We start from the raw sequence: 25,010 nt of genomic DNA on the forward strand, positions 1-25,010 counted from the left end.
GATCCCTGTGCATGGTGCTGACTAAACTGGTTCCATTTCCAGGTATATTTGTGCTCATAGCAAATCTCTGGAGTGTCTATGGTTCCGTCCACGCAGCAAGCACTCTTCACAGGCAGCTGCTGAACAATATCCTTCGAGTACCCATGAGTTTTTTTGACACAACACCCACTGGCCGGATAGTGAACAGGTTTGCTGGCGTAAGTATCTCAGGGGTTGTAAGACGTGTTTCTATGCTGAGGATCTTTTTATTTCTGACAGGGAAAGAATTCTCATGTGTCCCCAGGCAACACTGGGCAGTTCCAGTTTTTTGGTCCACTCAGCATGCAGATTATTTCTTGAACACCTTGTGTGAGGTCCTAAGGATCCTGGGGTTACAGGGATGAACAACTCTTTCCCTTTAAGTAGCTCACCATCTAGTGAAGGGGACGGCCAAGGAAGTAAGGGATTATGATAGGATATAGGAAACCCAGTAACAACGATGTGTACAGTGGCATTCTTGGAGTACAAAAGAGTGACAGAGAAAAGAGATACCAGCTCAACCTGGGTGATTGAGGGTGGGAAATGTCAGAAAAGGAGGGACTTAACTCATAGAAGTTAGCCAGGGAGATGGTGGGGGTAGGGGATGGGTGAGTGGCAGAAGCAGGATGTGAAGGATTGTTCTGCAGAGGGAAAAACACAAGTAAAAGCACTATCACTAGTGTGACAGTGAATAAAAGAGATAGCAGGACAATGCTTTGCTTGGTTGCCGCCTCCATCCCTGAATCTCCCATCTTTGATGCTTTAAAAATAAGTAAACAAGGTCTGGATTGTGGAATCCTATGATTTTAATGGGGTTCTCCATCGACTGCAGATTCTGGGACCCTTAGCATTCATTCATTCAACATATATTGAGTACCTTCTATGAGCCAAGGACTGTACTAGGCATTGGGATGCTCAGTAAATGCTAAGATCATATAGATGGCTCTCTTCCATGGGCCAGACCAAAGTCGTTGATTCTTAATGAACATAAGGGGGAAATTTCAAGGACAGAGGAAACCAGACAATTCTGAATAACATTCAACTATCACCAACAGAATTTTCAGTCTTCTGTTTGTAGAAGAGGGTGCACATTTAAAAAAAAATGTCTGAGGAGCTCTGAGCCCTTATTTGTTTGGTCTTGGAGCAGACACAGAAAGTCTAGCTCCCAGCCCACAGGCAGGTTCTGGGGACATGGTGACTGCTTCAAAAGTGGGCAGGCCCCCACTTGTCACCTTCCTGTGGAACAAAGATGGTGGGCATGATGTCACTGGAGACAACTTAAATGGGCTTTCTGCTCTTAAATAGAACCTAAAAAAGTACACAATTTTGGATGGGGAGATTTCTCACAGGAATTTTGCAAATGTTGCACACTCTTTTCCACTGTTGTTATATATATATAATTAATCTTCCGAAAAAGAGAACACAGAGATCTTACTGTGAGTTACTTAGGCAACAGTCATATTTTGCTAACTGCTTTTGCATGAAAAAGGAAACTGTCATTAGTTATACAGTATGTTTTGCGGAGGAGGTGGCTCAGACCATAAAGGAGAATTATACCTAGGGTCCTCTGGAGCTGATGACTGAGCCCTTAAGAGGAGATAAAGGAGGGGGTGGAGGAAGGAAAGATGGAGAATCTGTGCCAGGTAAGGGTCAAAATTAATCTGCATAGAACTAATAGCTGGTGAGGATTTCTTTTTTTCTTTCAACCCTGGACATATAGTTATTTGCATTCTGATGTGACTGAGCAAATTCGCTGCTAGAACCGAGAAGATGTAAAATGTCATAGGAATTCATTAGCACACCATCTCTCCTTCTTATGTGTCCCTAGGATATCTCCACGGTGGATGACACCCTCCCCACATCTTTGCGCAGCTGGATTTTGTGCTTCCTGGGCATCATCAGCACCCTGGTCATGATCTGCCTGGCCACTCCAGTCTTCATCATCGTCATCGTCCCTCTTGGCATCATTTATGTGTCTGTTCAGGTAGGTTTGGAAATGGCTAGGTTTCCTTCCTTCTCTACTCACAAAAGCCCAAGCTCCTTCCTGAGACTCTTCTCTTGTGTTTATTGCTAGTCACTCTCCCCTCTCCAGCATCTTCGTCATTGAGCCAGATAATAACATACCAAGGAGCCCGTAGGCCACTTTCTGAAGCTGAAGTGTCAGCACTGATGGGTGGGTGGAAGTTCACAGTCAATCTCACCTTAACTTCTGCCCCGCACCCCACAAGTGTAAGTGGGGCATATTTATGCTTGGATCCAAGACTACTTTGAGGTTGGCTCTGGACAAAGTCTTGAAGCTCTGTAAGACCCTTCACAATGGTAAGGTAATTGGTTGCTTCTAGAAGAGTTGTGCTAAGGCTGCTTCCTTGGTTGGCTTAGGATTATCTACTTGGAGATGTCCCTCAGCAGGAGCCCAGTCTCTTCTCATTTCAGGGCAGTTCTCCTTTCACTGGGATGTCTGTGGGTGGCTTAGGCTCAATTCCAGTGTGTTCTTGAGGACACAGCTTAAAAGCCAAGTCTCACAGAAAAACTGGAGCAAGTGTAAGGGGCTCCATGACCATGATAAAAACTGATGAGGGAAGGGAAGCTGTGGAGAGAATTCTTGTTCCACCATTTACCTTTGGGATGAATTGATCACCTTGAGAAAACAATTCTGAAGCCCTTCAGTCAAGGGCAGACTTGTGGCCTGTGGTAAGTTGACACCACCTGGTGTTTGTGTTGAGTTCCTCAGGAACATCGTCATCTTTGTCAGTAACAAACCAACAAATAAGAGGCAGGATCTGGGCTTCCCTGGTGGCGCAGTGGTTGAGAGTCTGCCTGCCGATGCAGGGGACACGGGTTCGTGCCCCGGTCCGGGAGGATCCCACGTGCCGCGGAGCGGATGGGCCCGTGAGCCGTGGATGCTGGGCCTGTGCGTCCGGAGCCTGTGCTCCGCAGCGGGGGAGGCCACAGCAGTGAGAGGCCCCTGTACCGCAAAAAAAAAAAAAAAAAAAGAAGCAGGATCTTTGAGGAAATTTCCAGGTATAACATTTTGAAATCTGACTCAAATGCCCAGTTCTTCCCTAGTTTCAACAAATCCTCTTGGAATCTAGTAGCACCACTAACCCACCCCACTGAACCTCCCCCTTCAGCCTGCGCTATTACATCCAGTTCCAGTTCTTAGACCCTCAGCATTCCACACACCTCCAAACGACCTTTACCTTCACACACTGTCAAAGCACAATTTTGGTCACTTACCTGATTATTCAATTTTTATCAAAACCTTGGCATACGTTTCTTGGACCATTTACTGCCCATATCCACTTTACACACCCCTCGGTTCCCAGCAGCATTTATAAAATCTTTTAGAGACTTTTCCTAACCACTACAAAACTGTCATTTAGACAATATGTGCAGATTCTTGGGACCATACGGATTAGGCTGACAAAACTCCTTACGTGGTTTGAAAATTCCAACCTCTAGGGCTGAGTGAGGTGTGGTGTCCGCGCTTTCGTGCTTCTCTGTTCCCTCCAACCCCAGATCTTCCCAGCATCCTCTTCCTCTGAGCCTCTCTCATTTCTCCTCTAGTCAGAGATGAGACCAGAGCCGCTTCTCTGTTCAGATGTGAGCTGTGGCCTCAACGTAAAGAATACTGGGTCACGGCCATGAAGGAAGAGGTACAGCGTATGTGATATGATTGTATGACTTGAGTCTTCACTTTTTTGGGTCCAGATATTTTATGTGGCTACTTCCCGCCAGCTGAGACGACTGGACTCTGTCACCAGGTCCCCAATCTACTCTCACTTTAGTGAGACTGTGTCAGGTTTGTCTGTTATCCGTGCTTTTGAGCACCAGGAGCGATTTCTAAAGCACAATGAGATGGTGACGGACACCAACCAGAAATGTGTCTTTTCCTGGATTACCTCCAACAGGTGAGGCTGCCCCTGGATATTCACCCAAATATGTGCTTCGGGGTTCTGCAGTTTTGACATTAGCTGTGGGAGGGCAGGCATGGCCAGTGTTGTGAAATTCACTCTTGCCAAACACGCCTGTCATGTGAGTAGAGAGGAGAAAGCATGAACTTTGGAGTCAGAGACTGGGGGTCCCTTTGTCTGCTCTGCCACTTACCAAGCGGGGTGAATTGTCTTGACCCCTCTCAGGAAAATCTCATTTTCTTTGTTTGTACGATGGCTGGAACACAACCTACCTCATAGCCTTATTGAGGGAGTCACATGACATCTGTGAGCATTTGATAACCCAGGTACTGTTCACGTGCTGGGTGAACTGGATATTCTCTGTTTGCTTCCCTGAGAATGGATGTGGGATTCTCCATAGGCAGGACACTCTTTGTAGGGTGGTGAAAGAAGCAGAGGTTGGAGGGAGGAAAGCTGGGAAATTTTAGGCAAAATCAATGATGACAGAAATGAAAAGCTCACATCCTGTGAGATGAATCCAAAAAGGGTGAGCATTCTTGATTTCTCCAGCTTCATTAGACCCGGGCAAGAAGTCATGTGTCCTTGGAGGAGGAAGTGAAAACTCTTGAGTGGCTTCTACACTGTCTTGCGGTGTGAAGGGCAGGCTAATGATGCTTAGTATTATCTGGAACATGGAGAGGTCAGAAATTTGATTGTAAAGATTTTTTATATCTTAGATACTTTCCAAGAAGGAAACAGGCATAAGAGTCAATTTTCTGTTGGACCCCCCCATTGTAAAATATGTATCATATTTATTTGTACACATGCTAGAATTATTCAAATTTAGTTAAATACATTTTACTGGGAAAGTCAGTTTTCATAAATTACATCAATCTACATACTATTCAGTTCTCTACAAAGCCCGACATACCTCCCTGTCATCACCTCACACCTAATTTCCCTCTACCTCCAGCTTCTTCTCTACCCTTTTAAAAATCATGAAATCAGACAGGGTACATTGAACCTTCCTGTGATGATTTCTTTCTAACCTTACATTTGGATTCTTTATGCCATTGTTTCCCATGCCTAATCAAAAGAACTCACTTGGAACATTTGTTAAAATGCAGATTCCTGAAACCCATTCCCTGAATCTCTTGGGGAAGAGTCCAGGAATTTTTTGCATGAATTTGTGTATTTTTAACAATTGCCACCAGATGATTCTTAAGATTTGGCAAGTTTGGGAGACATTGGACTATAGGATTCCCTTAGTTTAGCAAACTCTTCTAGTATCTTTTAAAATGCAATTTATTTTCTAAAATCCAATTTAAAAGACTTTAGGAACACATGGCATAGTCAAATTGAGACACCTCCTAAGAATGCAGCCCTACCAACTCAAGCCCTCTGAGAATGTTCTAGGAACACCTAGGTTGCTGGGTAAGGTAAGGAAGTGGACACCTTTCAGTGACACCTCTTTCTCTGGTTCTGTTGCCCTCCAGGTGGCTTGCAGTTCGTCTGGAGCTGATTGGGAACCTGATCGTCTTCTTTTCATCCTTGATGATGGTTATTTATAGAGATACCCTAAGTGGGGACACTGTGGGCTTTGTTCTCTCCAATGCACTCAGTGTGAGTCTGAAGGTTGGGAGTTTGGTTGAATTAATGCATTATTCTTAAATGGAGTCTCGGGTATACCGTGGAGTCTGTGCTCTTGATTCCTTTCTAGATCCAGAGGGACCAGGGGAGACTGAGGTTCAAACCCTAGCTCCATCTCTTACTAATTGTGTAACCCATGGACGGGCTCCTTTCCCTTTCTAAGTAGGTACCAGTGTCATCTGGGTAACTGGACATAAATTGTGTTGCCCTGGGTAGTTAAGGAAGCAATCTCAGATGATTATCTAATAGTTTCCTGTCTCTTTGCTTGATTATAATCAAAAGAGAAAATAAATGAGTTTCTATTATAATGCAGCAGTAACCAGAAAGTCTTCTGAACAAATAACTTCTATGTTTATTTTGTTAAATCACGGAATAATTGGAGTTAATTTTAATAAAGAATATAGAGTCTAATAGAACTATATAATGCATCCCGTTTGACTAAGAGATAGATATCAGACGTTATTTCCTACCACTCAGCCATTTTGCTACCACTGGCACTATGGTAAATGTTTAATGAATGATACTCATTTAATGAGTCATTTGGCCATCTTTTGTGGACTCCTTCTGAACTAATATACTGGGGGTCTGCACAGTTACCAGCAGGCTCTATATGGTGCTATTTTCAGTTGGCGTTAATAAGGCCCAAGGTGATCGTGGCGGGACACCCAAAAGGACTCTGTCATTTACCAGAATCACAGGGTTCCTTGTGCCACTGCCCTTTCATCCCCTCATTTCTAGGCTTATTAACCTAGGACAGATGGGGCAAAGAGTTGGAGAACTATTATACTGAACCAAAATAAAAACATTCAAATATCAACAATTCATATGGTCCAGGCTTCACCAAGTGGTTACTTGTAGTCCCCAGCCTCCTGTGCTCTCCCTCTCTCTAACCACCATGTGCTCTACAAAGATTCCCTGTGTGTATGTGCCAGGACTACATTTTTGCCTGAAAAAGCTTGCATGTGAGCAGCTTGCCTCTGAGTAACCCACGGATTCCCTGGACTCTGGCCCAGATCATGACAGTCATCTTCCTAGTGGTTAGATGTTATCTCTGTAATGGCAGGAAGGCACCTGGAGTTTATTGGGGTAACAGAGGACAGGGGTCCATGTGGATGTCCCACCCTGAGGGCTGGGTTCTCAGTGGAGCTGTTGTTGGGAGCAGAGGTGGCAGCTATTTGGAAGGCCTTCTCCTACCCTGTGTCTTTCCTTATGCTTCCCCATTGGTAGAATGCCACCCCTAACCCATAAGGGCTTACAGGCAGGAGACCCACGGCCGGCCTCTCCAGCCTCAGCTTGGGCCCTAGGCCACTCCAAGCTAGTAGTGCCTTTCCTGTGAGCACCACACAGTTGAGCACTTAATTGTCCTCCCACCATTCAATGCACCGGCCTCATTCCCTCCCCCAAGGAGGTGTGGATTGTCTCTTATACTTCTCCTTGCTCTCTTGTAGAGCCCGGCATAGTGCTGGGTGCAGAGTAGGCACTAGACTGACCTTGTGGTTTAACTGGTTGGGTTGGTTTCTGAGCCTGAGATGATCCTTAGTCTTCCAGTTTTTCTGTAGATCACACAAACCCTGAACTGGCTAGTGAGGATGACGTCAGAAATAGAGACCAACATTGTGGCTGTTGAGCGAATAAATGAGTACATAAACGTGGAAAATGAGGTAAGGAGGAATCAGAAGAAGCCAGGGACAAGGCCAAAAAAAAAAAAAAAAAAAGCCACCGCTTTGAGAATGCATCTTCACCTTATCTAGAGATTTCACATGGGGTCATAAAGGTTCTCTGGAAGTTTCCCTTGCTCTAACTGAAAGAACCTAATTTCTTGAAACCTAAAATAGGTAATGGTTTGGGAGAAGTCAGGTCTTGGGATGCACCAAGTTAAATGGTGGCTTCATTCTGGAGATGCACAGAACAACCTCGTGGGATAGGGTTTCTTTAATTGAATAAGGTAGGAGCCTTCTGGAAGTACCAGTCTAGTTCAGTCTACTCAATGCAGATGCTCACCGGTGGCTGGCACACTGCTACCCTGTTCTGTGACATGAGTTCTGTGGGGACTGTTGAGCGAGTTGTCACTGTGTAAAGCACTTTTCCTCCTGTCGCCTTGCCAGGCACCATGGGTGACTGATAAGAGGCCTCCAGAAGGTTGGCCCAGCAAAGGGGAGATCCAGTTTAGCAACTACCAAGTACGGTATCGGCCTGAGCTGGATCTGGTACTGAAGGGGATCACTTGTGACATTAAGAGCACTGAGAAGGTAGGTGGAGCTGAAGAAAGGCCTGGGTGAGTCCTTGTGAACATAGAGGTGGAGAGCAGTGGACTCTGGGCTTTCATTAATCTGGTGGAAGTGAGAGGGTTGGGGCGCTTCCTCTGCCCTGGGGAGGTGTAGGGACACAGCGCCACCACCAGAGGGCAGGATATCCACACAGGATCAAACAGACTTAAGCCTGTAAGGGCTCTCTTGCTCAGCCCTCCCCTATCTCCCTGTCTGCACCCTCTCCTCCTGTGGCTGACTGGGCTCATTTCCTGTAAGCGCCAAGGCTTGTAGAGGGGAAGTCAGGAGGAAGCACTGGCCTGGGGAAGGAACTGGTGGGAACAGCTGTGTGCAGGTTTGTCCCTGCAGAGAGAATGGCCTAGTTCTCCCTCTGGTCTGCAAAGTCCTGGTATGGTTTTCTTATTCTCTGAGGACTTGGGGTCTGATGCAGGGCCGAAAATATGTCTGGGTACTGATGCTCAGGTCCAGGTCAGGGTCTGCTTCTCAGACCTGATGGCAGACCCAATCCTTCCCTTCTCCTCACTTTTAACAAGGATTTTTAAAAAATCTATAATTTCCAAGAATAACTGCAACAGATGTGTACATTTCCAGCAGTCAATGTAGATCTCAGCAAGCAACAAGTTAGGAGGTAGGATGGGAAAGCCATCCTTTTCTGACATCCAGGTACATTTTTCCCCACCAAAACCAAAATCAGTTTAACATCTTAGAGATGAAGTAGCCAGTCACTGTCTTTTTCCACCTGTGATTATGAATGTCCCTGGCTAAATTGTTGCCCTCAATAATTACATGGTGAACTAACATGCCAAGGAACTGTATTTACAGATTGGCGTGGTGGGCAGGACAGGAGCTGGGAAATCATCCTTGACAAACAGCCTTTTCAGAATCCTAGAGGCTGCAGGAGGCCAGATCACCATTGATGGGGTAGATATTGCTTCCATTGGGCTCCACGACCTCCGAGAGAAACTGACCATCATCCCCCAGGTAAGCTGTAGGACGTACTGTCACATGTAGCTTGTTCTACAGGAAACATGTGCATGTTCTTCTTGATGTGTGTTCATTTGGTGGCGTCGTTTCTGCTGTCTACCTGGGATACCTAAGCTAGTTCCCTGAGACACATTGCTTCCAGAACTTACAAAAATAAGCTTTACATTTTTTTGGTAATATGCTTGTGTGACTGTCAGTATCTGACCAGTAGGTGGCAGCAACGCAGCAGAAGTCAAATGGAGCAGATGATATTTAGCATTTCTACAGCCCATCAAGGTTCGCAGGACCTTTGCAATCAGCATTAGCAGTTTTGCTGCTGAAGCTTGAAACTATTAAGCTTTGTACTCCCCATATGATATGGTTAAAAGAGAGTGGAGGGAATTTGTGGCAATGTTTTGCCAATAAGCGGAATGGTTAGTGCATCAGCAAGAAAGTCTTCCCTGCAGCTTCCTCTCCAGACCCTTCCAAACAAGGACTGCCCTGGAGGCTCTCGGGGTATGTGGGTCCTCATCAGAACCTGTCCTCTGCTTGCTGCAGCCAAGACTCTGGGGTGGCTTTGGTCTGTCTGGCGTTTGCTCCCTTTGTTACACTCTTTTCACCAGCCTCTTCAAGAGCGTAAGAAATTCTTCTCTTGTAACTATATGACCCCTTCCCCTGACTGCCCCGATCCCTCCACCTCCAAACCATGAGTTTTCATTTGGGGGTGTGGGACGTTCCTCTCATCTTTTTAAGGGATGCTAAGGCAAATTTGGAAATCCATAAATGAACTTCAGAATGAAAAACAACAACAAAACCAAGGACTCCTCTTAGTGCTGTGTTTAGCTCCCCGTGTTTAGCTCAAAGCCTGCAGCGGGGAAATCTTGGAGAAGCTGAACCACTAACTAACCAGCTTTCCATCTCAGACCAGTTCTGCTCACTTTCTTGGCCACAAGGAATTACTGGTTCCTTTTCTTTTATAAAAGAAAATTTAAATATATATATGTATGTGTATATATATATATATATATATAAAAAGCCAGATGTTTGTTTTATTTATTAAAATTTTTAAAAATTTTATTTTTGGCTGCATTGCTGCACAGGGGCTTTCTCTAATTGTGGTGAGCGGGGGCTACTCTTCATTGCGGTGTGTGGGCTTCTCATTGCGGTGGCTTCTCTTGTTGTGGAGCACGGGCTCTAGGCGTGTGGGCTGCAGTAGTTGGTGGCTCGCGGGCTCAGTAGTTGTGGCTCGTGGGGTCTAGAGCGCAGGCTCAGTAGTTGTGGCACACGGGCTTAGTTGCTCCGCAGCATGTGGGATCTTCCCGGACCAGGGCTCGAACCTGTGTCCCCTGCATTGGCAGGCGGATTCTTAACCACTGCACCACCAGGGAAGTCCCTACTTGTTCCTTTTCTAACATTAGCCCCAGTAACTCCCTCGTCCCTTGACTTGCAGGATCCCATCCTGTTCTCTGGGAGCCTGAGGATGAATCTAGACCCTTTCAACAACTACTCAGATGAGGAGATTTGGAAGGCCTTGGAGCTTGCTCACCTCAAATCTTTCGTGGACGGCCTGCAAGCTGGGTTGTCCTACGAAGTGACAGAAGGCGGTGACAACCTGAGGTAATGTTTCATAACCCACTTCCCCCACAGGCTGTGGAGGAGGCGAGGGGACCACTACTTTTGTTACTCATGCATGGTGGTGCCTGGCATCAAAGAATTTTCACTCTCCAGGTCTAATTCCTAATGCGTAAAACGAACCTGTTGTGAAGATTAAAATAGATGTGAATGTGCTTGGAAACTCTTGAAAACCTTTGTCAGTAAACATACCCTCACAGGACATTACAAACATGAGCTTGCAGATCCCACCGTTGTGCGGGTTTTCAGCTGCACTCTGCACTCAGGCTGAAAACAATCCCCATGCCTGGTCCAGCCCCAGAGAGTCTGATGTAATTGGTACGTGGCATTGCTGGAGATGGGAGTTCTAAAGGGTCCCCAGGGGTTGTTACAGGCACCTCAGTTTGAGAAGCCCTGATCTAAGGAGCACGTGGATGATGGAGATGTGCTGTCCGCGGGGTCCTTGGAACACCATAAACCAGCACAAAGACTCTTTTGGCTTCACAGTTCTTGTTACCTTTTCAAAGTGTTTCCTCATATGTTGACACTTCACATTTTCTGTCAGTTAACAAGCTGGCCTGGCATTTTCCCTACAACAACCTCTTTTCTCCCTCCACACACTGATGGTCAGCTGTCAGTCAAAGCTGGTGGCTCAGGGGCCGGCCTTGCTGCAGCCCTGGTGCCTTCAGAGTGGTGGGCAGGGCATGCACCATTAGCAGTTGGAGCTCAGAAGGGAAGGCTCAGTAGCTCAATTAATGGACCCGCTGCTCTGGCTTCACCTGGGAGCTTGTTATAAATGCAGAATCTCAGGCTCTATCCTACTATTCGGAATCCGCCCTTTAGCAAGAGTCCCAGGTAATTTGTGTGCACATTACAGCATGAGATGCACTGCCTAGAAGGTTGAGTCTTAAGTAGGCTGCACGCTAGAATCACTCAGGAAACTTAAAGTCCCAGTGCCCAGGCTGTACCCCAGACCGGTTGAATCAGGGTCCCAGGTGATTTCAGTGTGTAGCCCCAGGGAACACTTGTGAGCCTTGGTAGAGAACACCAGCATGTTTGTTTTCCCTCAGCGACAGATCTAGGAACTAGCAGGACTGAAGTAGGTCTTCAGGCCTATTAAAAAGGCCATTCAAACATTCAGTCAACATATATTGAGCACCTACTGGAAATACAGAGGAAAATGCCACAGACCCATCCATGCCCTCCTAGCACTTACAGTGTGATGGAGAAGACACACCTCGTGTGAGTAAATTCTGTGCAGTAAATGCTGCAGGTGTGCAGGGCCATGTGGGCAGGATGTGATAGGGGCCTAAGAACAGAATCACACCATCCTCTGTGAATGCTGGGAGAAACTTACCTGGCATTACCAGCGCCTTGATTTCAGACCTGGTGGGCTGCTGAAACCTAAAATTCTCTGATCAGAGACTGGAGATCAGTCAGCTTCGGGAGAGTCAGCAGCTGAAAGCCAAACTGATGCCTTAGCAACAGCCTGTTACTATGAAGTCCAACTGAACGAGGTGGGAGTTGGGAAGCGTTAAGTAAATAGTTTTTCAGTGTCTCTGTTCTGACGTTACAGAGAAAAACTGGAAGTTCATCTTGGGTGACTTCTCATCTCCTGCATAAATTTTCTTACAGAGAATTACAGAACTTTAGCCACCCCCTGTTTAATACGTTCCCTAATGGCCACAGCAGGAAAGAGCAATTCCAAATTCACGAATATTTCCTCCACATCATTTCCCAAATGTTCTTTATGTAAATAAGAAGTCCAGCCTTCATTACTGGCTTTTAGCAATTTAAAGTGATTTGCATTTTACAGGCATATTCGAATTCCACGAACATTGCATCTCCCACCAAGACATCATGTTCATTAGATAGCAACGGTTTCTAATCAAGGGAGAAGGCCCTGAACAAATAATTAGCCTTGAGACTAGAGTTACACATTAAAATAACAAATGAATTTGCTAAGGCCACTAAGAAATGCCACTGGGGCATTCTCATGCGGTTTCACCCTATACTAATGGTGTCAGGTCACATACTGCTGAAGTCGGGTACTGAGATATCACTGTAGCTAAATGCAAAGCACTACTCCAGGGTTAGTGTTTTCCAAACTTGTTAAACATGAAAATCTCCTGGGGTGTATTCAAAATACAGGTTCCTAGGCTCCTCCCCATTCTGACTGAGAGCAGGGCCCAGAAATAGGAATTTTTAAATTAAGTACCTGCGGTGGGTCTTCCAATTAATTGAGAAAGTTTGGCAAACATTGCCCTTGGTAACAATAAACAGCTAGTGGAAGAGGCTAAGGCATTCTAGGGGAATTTGGAAGTGTGGGTTTTGAAAGTCTGATCTGGAACATGAAATCTGCCCCTCCAAGCCCCAACCCAGGTTATTCCTTGGTCGTTAGGGGCTAATGCTTTGTTTCTTCCACTGGCTGCAGCATAGGGCAAAGGCAGCTACTGTGCCTGGCCAGGGCTCTGCTTCAGAAATCCAAGATTCTGATCATGGACGAGGCCACTGCTGCGGTGGATCTAGAGACAGATCGCCTCATCCAGACAACCATCCAAACTGAGTTCTCCCACTGCACGACCATCACCATTGCCCACAGGCTACACACCATCATGGACAGTGACAAGTGAGTTGGGGGACACAGCTTGATAGCCACGGCTTAACCCGTTGTCAACAGCGATAGCCTCAGCCGTGAGGTCTCTTTACAGGTTTAACTACCATCATTTTATTGATGAAAAAATGGAGGCTGAGAGATTGCAAGTAATTTGCCCAAAATTATACATCAAGCTAATGAAGGCCAACAGGGTTAAGGGAACTGTCTTGAAGGTAAAATGGGAAACTGTAACTATTAACTGAGTATGGGGGGTGGAGGAGGCCCAAGCCAGGAGTGATATATATTGCTCCACAGACCTTCCCAACTAAGCTGGGTCTCAGCTGCTCTGCCTATAAACAGAAGCTTTCTGTTCCTTCTAACTGACAATCTGACAATTCAAAATGGGGGGGGGGTCAGTAATCTTAAAACTGAAGAGAATAGGCTCCCTTTTTTGACCAAGGGGAAGGCTCCCTTTTTAAATCAAGGTATCCTTAAACCATGTGTATCCTTAAAAAAAAAGAAAAAAACTTACGTAAATAGTATAAGAATATATGCAGTATAAGTCTCTTTTGTTCAGTATTCCACATGGAATCCATGTTGATGCAGATAGCCGCAGTTCAGTCATTCTCGCTGCCTTGTAGCCTGGTATGAATAAACATACTGTTATCATATTGGTCACCTGAACCCGCGCTGGTGTCCTAGCCTAGAGACCTCTCGTCTTGTCCAGGGAGCTTCTTTTTCTGCTCAGATTCGCACAGCCAATAACAAAACCGATGCTAAGACTTTCCAGCACAAGCTTTATTCAATGGCCGAAGGATGGAGAAGTGGGAATTAGTTCACAAATCAACTTTCTCAACCCAATTTGGGCGGAGACACCATTTATATAGGAGGGTTGAGGGGAAAAGGGAGGGAATTGGAAAGAGTAGGAGGAATATTTATGACTAATCTGAGAAGAGGGGTGTGGTTTGAACAGGAACTGATGCAACCCTCCTTTTCAGTCCTTGTCTGGGCTTTTCCGGTTGTTGTCATGGCAATTGTCCATATCATGGTGCTGGTAGGTGTGTCATTTAGCATGCTAATATATTACAATGAGCATAATGAGGCCCAAGGTCTACTGGAAATCAAATCTTCCACCACCTTGGGCCTAGTTTGTTCTAACCAGTTCTTGTTTTTCTCTTTGCAGCTTACTCCTGAAACTTAGACATGGGCACTTGGTTTCCATCTGAGGGAGGGGCAGGGGTATGATTCTGGGGCAACAGCCTTGGTAACAATATCGAGACTTAGTTCTGGTTATTATAAATGCCAAGGTTTGAGACACTGCTTTCTAAGACTTCTCTCTTTTTTGTTTCAGGGTAATGGTCCTAGACAATGGGAAGATTGTAGAGTATGGCAGCCCTGAAGAACTGCTGAAAAACACTGGCCCCTTCTATTTTATGGCCCAAGAAGCTGGCATTGAAAATACGAACTGCACAGCATTCTGACAGCAAGTCTTACAGGTTAGAGAAGGACTATTAGGATCATTCCTTATTTTTTGTGAAGCATATCATACATATAAAAGTGTGTGTAAAATGTATGTTTTAAATAAGGGTCGTAAGTGAACACCCACGTCCCTGCCAGCCAAGATTTTTTTAAATGAGTATTACCAGCTACATCAGAAAACCCCTGATGATCCACTTTGATCGTACCTCCTTGCTACCCACCCCCCACAAAAAGCACCACCATCCTAATTTTTGTGATAATTATTCCTTTGCTTTTTGTTTTAGTTTTACCACTTGCCTTAAACAACATGTACCATTTTTTTAGCTTATGCGAATGGCCTGACTCATATTGCATGTATTCTTCTATGACTTCTTTTGTTCAATATTATATTTGAGATTCATCCACGTCGATGCGTAAGGCTGGCTCATTCTCACTGCTCTGTAGTACAGCAGTGTGTGAAAACGTCAGTTTATCCAATGTAGGTTGGTCAGCAGTGGGGTTATTTCCAGGCTTTGTTGTTTTTCCCTGTTATGAACAGTACTGCTATGAACATTCTGGTACATAAGTCCTAAGATACATGTGTAAGAGTTTCTTTAGGCATAACGTAAAGGAATGGGAGGTGTGCATATGTTTAAATGCATATAGGAGGTAACGCCAAACTGTTAATGCCAATTCAAAACATTTTTGTCAATCTGATGAGTATGAATTGGTATCTCCTTGAGGTTTTTAAATGTATAGTTCCCTGGTTACCGCTGAGGTTTCCGTATGCGGTGTCTGCTGGTTCTTGTTCACAGTGCTTTATTTCCTTGGATACCCTGTGAATGTTTACCTTAAATTGCTCAATCTCCTTAGCATTTTTTAAAAAACTGAAGTATAGCTGATTTGCAATATTGTGTTAGCATTTTGCCTGTGGACATTCTTTGAGGCCTGAGTTGAATCTGAGCTCTCTTAAGAGGAATTGTGAAAGCTTCTGCCTGCCACCTGGGGGCATTACCCAGAACCAATCTGAATTAAATACTTCACTAAGGGATTTCAAACTTTACAGTTAGTGGGACTTCAGACCACAGTCCTGTGCGAGAGCCAGCTTGTGGTTTACAGAATCTCAAGGGAGCTTCTTCCCCTTGATCTAGCAGCAGGTTGGAGATAGATGTGTGGCCTTGTTGACTCCTTCCACGTGGCGGGGTTTATTCTTCACTTACTTGTATACCACAGTACAGCCCTTTCGGGCTCGGGTTCGTCAGAGGGTCTCCTGTAGCTTCTCCATCTTTGGCAAGCCTTGGCGTTCTCTCTTGCCTCAGTATCCTCTGTTGTCCACAAAGGTCAAGGTCTCCAGGTTTCAGAAGTCACCCTAAGCCTTGACCCTTCTTCTCCTTCCAGGGTTTCTTGTGTCACATCACTTTGGGTTCAGCATATTCCTTACCTCCATTTCAGTGATGCAGTTATGAAAGATTTTTATTTATTCATCACTGTAGCTATTTGTTGAATGAGATGTTCAGAGACTTAAACTTCCTAAATGAGGGGCTTACACAGCTGCAAGGCAGGATGAGGAAGGGACTTGTTTCCTCCTATTTGCTCTATTCCCATCAGCATCACTCTAGCAATGTTGGTTTCCCTGCAGTGGCAGTTTTTCCAATACTCACAAAACCAGTGTGGTCTTGCCAGCACCAGTGGAGCAGCGCCCCCTTCTGGGAAGTCTGGGTTTCAGTTTCAGTTTTAGTGACGCCAGCCTCTTCCCTTTTGTTCCCGCGGCCCTGTGATGTTTGCTTCTGCCCTTGCTAGCTCTCTGATACTTGTTTTCCTTTGGCCCTTTCTTCAATGCCTATTTAATGATTCTTTATTATTGTTCTGTTAAAATAACCTGTGGTTTTTGTATCCTGCCTAACCGAATAGGTACAACCTTGGAGATAATCCAGTTCAAGTCCCTTATTTTTCAGATAAGCACCAGACTGAGAATGGTTATATGATATCTGGAGTCAAAACATGAGTGTTTATGGCAGAGCCAGGGCCAGAAACCAACTTCCTGATTTGATCTAATGATTTCTTCTTTTTCCTATAATGGGAGAGGGTTTTCGATCTACCTTCTCCTGTGGATGCAGATGAAGAAGAGGGGAAGCGTTATCTTTTTCTCAGTAGTGATGACTCAGACATCCAGTGAAGGTGGAGGGAACCAGAAGCAGCCTGGATCCAAAACTTTGATGATGACTCCTCCCCTCCAGATCTTCTGTTGGCCCAGGACCCGGGTAACCCAATCCACACTATGGACCACTTACAACATGATCGCTCCCTACTTTCCTTCTGAGGTCCTCTTCACTGCTTATCCTTGAAGCATTAAGATGTCCCTATGCTTTTGTCCTTGACCCCCCAGTTCCTCTATATTTTCTCTGTAATAGATTTCATACACTCTTGTGGTTTCAACTTCTACACATATGATTCTCATTTCTAGCCTCTTCCTCTGCTCCAGTTTTGAGATTCATATATTCAGTTGCTTCTGGTATTATCACCTGGATATCCTTCAGGTGTCTGACATGCAAATCACCCTACTTTGACAGACCTACTTTTTTTTTTTTTATAGAGCAGGTTCTTGTTAGTCATCAATTTTATACACATCACTGTATAGATGTCAATCCCAATCGCCCAATTCATCACACCACCACTACCACCCCGCCGCTTTCCCCGCTTGGTGTCCATACTTTCTCTACATCTGTGTCTCAGTTTTTGCCCTGCAAACCAGTTCATCTGTACCATTTTTCTAGGTTCCACATATGTGCGTTAATATACGATATTTGTTTTTCTGACTTACTTCACTCTGTATGACAGGCTCTAGATCCAACCACATCTCAACAAATGACCCAATTTCGTTCCTTTTTATGGCTGAGTAATATTCCATTGTATATATGTACCACATCTTCTTTATCCATTCATCTGTCAATGGGCAGTTAGCTTGCTTCCATGACCTGGCTATTGTAAATTGTGTTGCAATGAACATTGGGGTGCATGTGTCTTTCTGAATTATGCTTTTCTCTGGGTATATACCCAGTAGTGGGATTGCTGGATCACATGGTAAATCTATTTTTAGTTTTTTAAGGAACATCCATACTGTTCTCCATAGTGGCTGTATCAATTTACATTCCCACCAACAGTGCAAGAGAGTTCCATTTTCTCCACATTTGCTGTTTGTAGATTTTCTGATGATGCCTATTCTAACTGGTGTGAGGTGATACCTCATTGTACTTTTTTTTTTTTTTTTTTTTTTTTGCGGTGCATGGGTCTCTCACTGTTGTGGCCTCTCCCGTTGTGAAGCACAGGCTCTGGACGCGCAGGCTCAGCGGCCATGGCTCACAGGCCTAGCCACTCCGCGGCATGTGGGATCTTCCCGGACAGGGGCACGAACCTGTGTCCCCTGCATCGGCAGGTGGACTTTCAACCACTGCGCCACCAGGGAAGCCCTTCATTGTAGTTTTGATTTGCATTTCTCTAATAATTAGTGATGTTGAGCAGTTTTTCATGTGCTTCTTGGCCATCTGTATGTCTTCTTTGAAGAAATGTCTATTTAGGTCTTCTGCCCATTATGGATTGGGTTGTTTGTTTTTTTACTATTGAGTTGCATGAGCTGTTTATATATTTTGGAGATTAATCCTTTGTCCGTTGATTCGTTTGCAAATATTTTCTCCCATTCTGAAGGTTGTCTTTTCTCTTGTTTATGGTTTCCTTTGCTGTGCAAAAACTTTTAAGTTTCATTAGGTCCCATTTGTTTATTTTTGTTTTTTAATTCCATTACTCTAGGAGGTGGATCAAAAAAGATCTTGCTGTGATTTATGTCGAAGAGTGCTCTTCCTATGTTTTCCTCTAAGAGTTTTATAGTGTCTGATCTTACATTTAGGTCTCTAATCGATTTTCTTTATTTTTGTGTATGGTGTTAGGGAGTGTTCTAATTTCATTCTTTTACATATAGCTGTCCAGTTTTCCCAGCACCACTTATTGAAGAGACTGTCTTTTCTCCATTGTATATCCTTGCCTCCTTTGTCATAGATTAGTTGACCATACGTGTGTGGGTTTATCTCTGGGCTTTCTATCTTGTTCCATTGATCAATGTTTCTGTTTTTGTGTCGGTACCATATTGTCTTGATTACTGTAGCTTTATACTATACTGTGAAGTCAGGGAGTCTGATTCCTCCAGCTCCGTTTTTTTCCCTCAAAACTGTTTTGGCTATTTGGGGTCTTTTGTGTCTCCATACAAATTTTAAGATTTTTTGCTCTAGTTCTGTAAAAAATGCCATTGGTAATTTGATAGGGATTGCATTGAATCTGTAGATTGCTTTGGATAGTATAGTCATTTGCACAATATTGATTCTTCCAATCCAAGAACATGGTATATCTCTCCATCTGTTGGTATCATCTTTAATTTCTTTCATCAGTGCCTTATAGTTTTCTGAATACAGCTCTTTTGTCTCCCTAGGTAGGTTTACTCTTAAGTATTTTATTCCTTTTGTTGCAATGGTAAATGGGGGTGTTTCCTTAATTTCTCTTTCAGATTTTTCATCATTAGTGTATAGTAATGCAAGAGCTTTCTGTGCATTAATTTTGTATCCTGCAACTTTACCAAATTCATTGATTAGCTCTAGTAGTTTTCTGGTGGCATCTTTAGGATTCTCTATAGTGTCATGTCATCTGCAAACAGTGACAGTTTTACTTCTTTTTCAGTCTGTATTCCTTTTATTTCTTTTTCTTCTCTGATCACCGTGGCTAGGACTTCCAAAACTATGTTGAATAATAGTGGCGAGAGTGGACATCCTTGTTGCTGATCTTGGAGGAAATATTTCAGTTTTTCACCATTGAGAATGATGTTTGCTGTGGGTTTGTCATATATGGCCTTTATTATGTTGAGGTAGGTTCCCTCTATGCCCACTTTCTGGAGAGTTTTTACCACAAATGGGTGTTGAATTTTCTCAAAAGCTTTTTCTGCATCTACTGACGTGATCATATGGTTTTTCTTCTGCAATTTGTTAATATGGTGTATCATATTGATTGATTTCATACATTGAGGAATCCTTGCATCCCTGGGATAAATCCCACTTGGTCATGGTGTATGATCCTTTTAATGTGTTGTTGGATTCTGTTTGCTAGTATTTTTGCATCTATATTCATCAGTGATATTGGTCTGTAATTTTCTTTTTTTAGAGTATCTTTGTCTGGTTTTGGTATCAGGGTGATGGTGGTCTCATAGAATGAGTTTCGGAGTGTTTCTTCCTCTGCAATTTTTTGGAAGAGTTTGAGAAGGATGGGTGTTAGCTCTTCTCTAAATGTTTGATAGAATTCACCTGTGAAGCCATCTGGTCCTGGACCTTTGTTGGAAGATTTTTAATCACAGTTTCAATTTCATTACTTGTGATTGGTCTGTTCATATTTTCTATTCCTGGTTCAGTCTTGAAAGTTTATACCTTTCTAAGGATTTGTCCATTTCTTCCAGGTTGTCCATTTTATTGGCAGAGTTGCTTGTAGTAGTCTCTTAGCATGCTTTGTATTTCTGTGGTGTCTGTTGTAACTTCTCCTTTTTCATTTCTAATTTTACTGATTTGAGTCCTCTCCCTCTTTTTCTTGATGAGTCTGGCTAATGGTTTATCAATTTTGTTTATCTTCTCAAAGAACCAGCTTTTAGTTTTATTTCATTTATTTGTGCTCTGATCTTTATGATTTCTTTCCTTCTGCTAACTTTGGGTTTTGTTTGTTCTTCTTTCTCTAGTTCCTTTAGGTGTAAGGTTAGATTGTTTAGTTTTTTCTTGTTTCCTGAGGTAGGCTTGTATAGCTATAAACTTCCCTCTTAGGACTTCTTTTGCTGCATTCCATAGGTTTTGGATCGTCATGTTTTCATTGTCATTTGTCTCTAGGTATTTTTTGATTGCCTCTTTGATTTCTTCAGTGCTCTCTTGGTTATTTAGTAATGTATTGTTTAGCCTCCATGTGTGTGTGTTTTTTACCTTTTTTTCCCTGTAATTGATTTCTAATCTCATAGCATTGTGGTCAGAAAAGATACTGATATGACTTCAATTTTCTTAAATTTACTGAGGCTTGATTTGTGACCGAAGATGTGATCTATCCTGGAGAATGTTGTGTGCGCACTTGAGAAGGAAGTGTAATCTGCTGTTTTTGGATGGAATGTCCTATAAATATCAATTAAATCTACCTGGTCTATTGTGTCATTTAAAGCTTGTTTTCCTATTCATTTTCAGTTTCGATGATCTGTCCATTGGTGTAAGTGAGGTGTTAAAGTTCCCCACTATTATTGTGTTACTGTCGAATTCCTCTGATAGCTGTTAGCAGTTGCCTTATGTATTGAGGTGCTCCTATGTTGGAGCACCTCCAACATAGGCTGTATCTTCTTGGATTGATCTCCTGATCATTATGTAGTGTCCTTCCTTGTCTCTTGTAACATTCTTTATTTTAAAGTCTATTTTATCTGATATGAGTATTGCTACTCCAGCTTTCTTTTGATTTCCATTTGCATGGAATATCTTTTTCCATCCCCTCACTTTCAGTCTTTGTGTCCCTAAGTCTGAAGTGGGTCTCTTGTAGACTGACTATATATGGGTCTTATTTTTGTATCCATTCAGCAAGCCTGTGTCTTTTGGTTGGAGCATTTAATCCATTCACGTTTAGGGTAATAATCAATATATACGTTCCTATTACCATTTTCTTAATTGTTTTAGGTTTTTTTTTTGTTGGTCCTTTTTTTCTCTTGTGTTTCCCACTTAGAGACGTTCCTTTAGCATTTGTTGTAGAACTGGTTTGGTGGTGCTGAATTCGCTTATCTTTTACTTGTCTGTAAAGCTTTTGATTTCTCCATCAAATCTGAATGAGATCCTTGCTGGGTAGAGTAATCTTGGTTGTAGGTTCTTCCCTTTCATCACTTTAAGTATATCGTGCCACTCCCTTCTGGCTTGTAGAGTTTCTGCTGAGAAATCAGCTGTTAACCTTATGGGAGTTCCCTTCTATGTTGTCATTTTTCCCTAGCTGCTTTTAATAATTTTTGTCTTTAAGTTTCGCCAATTTGATTACTGTGTGTTTCGGCATGTTTCTCCTTGGGTTTATCCTGTATGGGACTCACTGTGCTTCCTGGACTTGGGTGGCTATTTCCTTTCCCATGTTAGTGAAATTTTCGACTATAATCTCTTCAAATATTTTCTCTAGTCCTTTCTCTCTTTTCTCCTTTTGGGACCCGTATAATGCAAATGTTGTTGCGTTTAATGTTGTCCCAGAGGTCTCTTAGGTTGTCTTCATTTCTTTTCATTCTTTTTTCTTTATTGTGTTCCATGGCAGTGAATTCCACCATTCTGTCTTCCAGGTCACTTATCTGTTCTTCTGCCTCAGTTATTCTGCTATTGATTCCTTGTAGTGTAGTTTTCATTTCAGTTATTGTATTGTTCATCTCTGTTTGTTCTTTACGTCTTCTAGGTCCTTTGTACACATTTCTTGCATCTTTTCGATCTTTGCCTCCATTCTTTTTCCGAGGTCCTGGATCATCTTCACTATCATTATTCTGAATTCTTTTTCTGGAAGGTTGCCTGTCTCCACTTCATTTAGTTGTTTTTCTGGGGTTTTATCTTGTTCCTTCATCTGGTACATAGCCCTCTGCCTTTTCATCTTGTCTATCTTTCTGTGAATGTGGTTTCTGTTCCAGAGGCTACAGGATTGTAGTTCTTCTTGCTTCTTCTATCTGCTCTCTGGTGGATGAGGCTATCTAAGAAGCTTATGTAAGTTTCCTGATGGGAGTGACTGGTCGCTGCAATGCTTTGAAGAAGTTTTCTTTTCTGCTAGTGTTGGAGGGTCTCCTGCTGAGGTGGGAGGTGGCTGTGGCTCACCGTGTAGACAAGGACATTTAGCAGCAGAAGTTCTGGGAAGTAGTCCGTGGCGTGAGCCCTCCCAGAGTCTGCCCAGACCTGTCTATCTCTTCCTCCCCTCTAAAAAGACTTTTTGCCTGTACTTTCTAACTCAAGTGGTGGCATCATTGTCCATACAAGTCCTACAAAATGAAAACCTGTGTATCACTCGCAACTTTTCCTTTTCTTTCCAGATCTATTAGCCATCAAGCCATTCCAGTTTTACTTCTGCACCCCTACTGTTTTTGCCATAGTTCAGTTTCTCCTCACTTCTGTCCTGGACTGAGGGCATAGTTATCCCTGCTTCCAGTGTTGTTTTCCTCAAATATACCCACCAATGGCTACCAGAGTGATCTATTATGAAAAACTGACCAGGTTACTCTTCTGCTTAAACCCTTCATTAAATAGCTATCTGGAATAAAGTTAAAATTCCTTAGTATGGTATAACGAAGCTCCCTAACATCCAATCCAGTCTCGTACATTTATTCCAACTCCCGTACCTCATGTTAAGCTCCAGCAACATTAAAATGCTTTTAGATTCCCCATACCCACAATTACTGTTTGACTCTAGCCTTTTCCTTATCTATCCCTTCTGTTTGGAATCCCATGACTACCTCTACCTCACTCATTAAGACTCAGTAAGAAGTCATCTTCTCCCAAGAGCCTTCCCTGACTCCCTCTCCTCTCAACCCCCAGGCTAGCTTCAGCACTGCAGTGGATTTTCAATCTTTTGGGCAGCTCTGCACGTGAACCTCAGTTCTACATGGACTCCTCCAACTTAAGATTCTTTGTGGGAGACCAGGGTGCAGCACTGTGATGAGTTTCCAGTAATCAGATACACCTGTGCCAGATTTTGATTCAGCTGCTGGAGACAAGAAAGAGGGAAATGTGTTTTGGCAAAGGTGACAGTCACTGTCATTGTCCAGAAGTAGGCAGGGGTGGTGATTAGTAGCAGGATCCAGTGACGTTGTGGTGTGATACTGAGCATTGTTCCTGGCTTCAAAGACTCAAATCGGGCTTTCTTATCCTCCCAAAGAGTCGGTGAGCAACCTATTATTATTTGAAAACTTCATTTCTGCTTAAGTTTATGGCTTGGGGATTATTGTGTACACTAAATAATGCTCCTCAGCACACTTAATTTGCTTTTACTGTATTTATTTTGTTAGATAATTTTCTGTTTGCATCTCCGTCACTAAGCTCTGAGCCTCTTGAAAATAATTTACTCTGTTTTATATCTCCAGTGGCTAGAATATAGTAGCTACTCACTTGTTTTTGTGTTCAAAAAATATTTATACAAAATACAGTGGAAAAATGTATGCCAAGAGTACAGCAACAGAATTGAAGATGACAAAGTAACTCCAACAGACCTAAATTTTTTGCCAGCTAATTTTGTGAAAGTATCTGTTGAAACACCCTCTGAAGAAATTTTTCCTTTTAGGTAACAGAAATGAATACATTTAATCACAAATTCACACTGATCATGACTTTACCTAAAAATTAGCATACAATATTGTACAAACACTGACATTTAAATCCCTAAACTGCTGCAACTTAGATTTAGTTAGCAAAAACCATATTCAACTATCAACGTGGATTTAGTGTTCCACATAAATTAGACATTAAAACTGGTTTTTGAAAGCCTTCATATTGTTTGAAGACTAATCAAAAGTTGTAAAAATGCATGAAAGAACTAGCTAGAAGAAGCACTCCATTTTCATAGTATTCCTTTTTACTTTGTATGCAAATAATGGGTTATGCTGTAGAATTTAATTGCTACAGTGAAAAAGTATTTAGGAATGAAGTAGAGAAAAGGGAGAAGAAAAAGAGTATATAGTATTTCTCTTAAGACTATTTTGGGGGAATTCACTGTGGTGCAGTGGTTAAGAATCCACCTGCCAATGCAGGGGACATGGGTTCAGTCCCTGGCCCGGGAAAATCCCACATGCTGCAGAGCAACTAAGCCAGTGTGCCACAACTACTGAGCCTGCATGCCACAACTACTGAAGCCCACATGCCTAGAGCCTGTGCTCCGCAACAAGAGAAGCCACAATGGGAAGACTGTGCACCTCAATGAAGAATAGCCCTCACTCGACGCAACTAGAGAAAGCCCGCGCACAGCAACGAAGACCCAACACAGCCAAAAAAAAAGACTACTTTGGTTCTCACTGAAAAAAAAAAAAAAAAGACTAATACTGCTCCTTTGTTCAACTTTAAAAGTCTAGGCCCTCCACCATCACCCTGATACCAAAACCAGACAAGGAAGTCACAAAGAAAACAACAGACCAATATCACTGATGAATATAAATGCAAAAATCCTCAACAAAATACTAGCAAACAGAATCCAACCGCACATTAAAAGGATTATACACCATGATCAAGTGGGGTGTATTCCAGGAATGGAAGGATTCTTCAATATACGCAAATTGATCAATGTGATAAACCATATTAACAAATTGAAGGAGAAAAACCATATGATCATCTCAATAGATGCAGAGAAATCTTTTGACAAAATTCAACACGCATTTATGATAAAAACCCTGCGGAAAGTAGGCATAGAGGGAACTTTCCTCGACATAATAAAAGCCATATATGACAAACCCACAGCCAACATCGTCCTCAATGGTGAAAAACAAAGCATTTCCATAAGATCAGGAATAAG

At 43.1% G+C, this 25,010-nt stretch overlaps 1 protein-coding gene across 1 annotated transcript in view; it reads left to right on the plus strand.

The window, feature by feature from the left end:
- The window catches only part of ABCC2 (ATP binding cassette subfamily C member 2), an 80,938-nt gene extending 66,056 nt beyond the window's left edge, over positions 1-14,882 (plus strand). Inside the window, exons 23-32 of the mRNA XM_089898026.1 lie at positions 43-197; positions 1,847-2,002; positions 3,730-3,929; positions 5,408-5,534; positions 7,121-7,222; positions 7,667-7,810; positions 8,651-8,809; positions 10,242-10,408; positions 12,837-13,031; positions 14,350-14,882. Of these exons, the coding sequence (XP_089754152.1) occupies positions 43-197; positions 1,847-2,002; positions 3,730-3,929; positions 5,408-5,534; positions 7,121-7,222; positions 7,667-7,810; positions 8,651-8,809; positions 10,242-10,408; positions 12,837-13,031; positions 14,350-14,479 (1,535 nt within the window). The 3' untranslated portion in view covers positions 14,480-14,882. The remainder of the gene's footprint in view (positions 1-42; positions 198-1,846; positions 2,003-3,729; positions 3,930-5,407; positions 5,535-7,120; positions 7,223-7,666; positions 7,811-8,650; positions 8,810-10,241; positions 10,409-12,836; positions 13,032-14,349) is intronic.
- Positions 14,883-25,010: the final 10,128 nt, after the last annotated feature.

This window comes from Delphinapterus leucas, chromosome 16, assembly GCF_059928025.1.
Source record: "Delphinapterus leucas isolate spDelLeu-1000000601 "Yukka" chromosome 16, BTC_Dleu_Yukka2, whole genome shotgun sequence".
Classification (NCBI taxonomy): domain Eukaryota; kingdom Metazoa; phylum Chordata; class Mammalia; order Artiodactyla; family Monodontidae; genus Delphinapterus; species Delphinapterus leucas.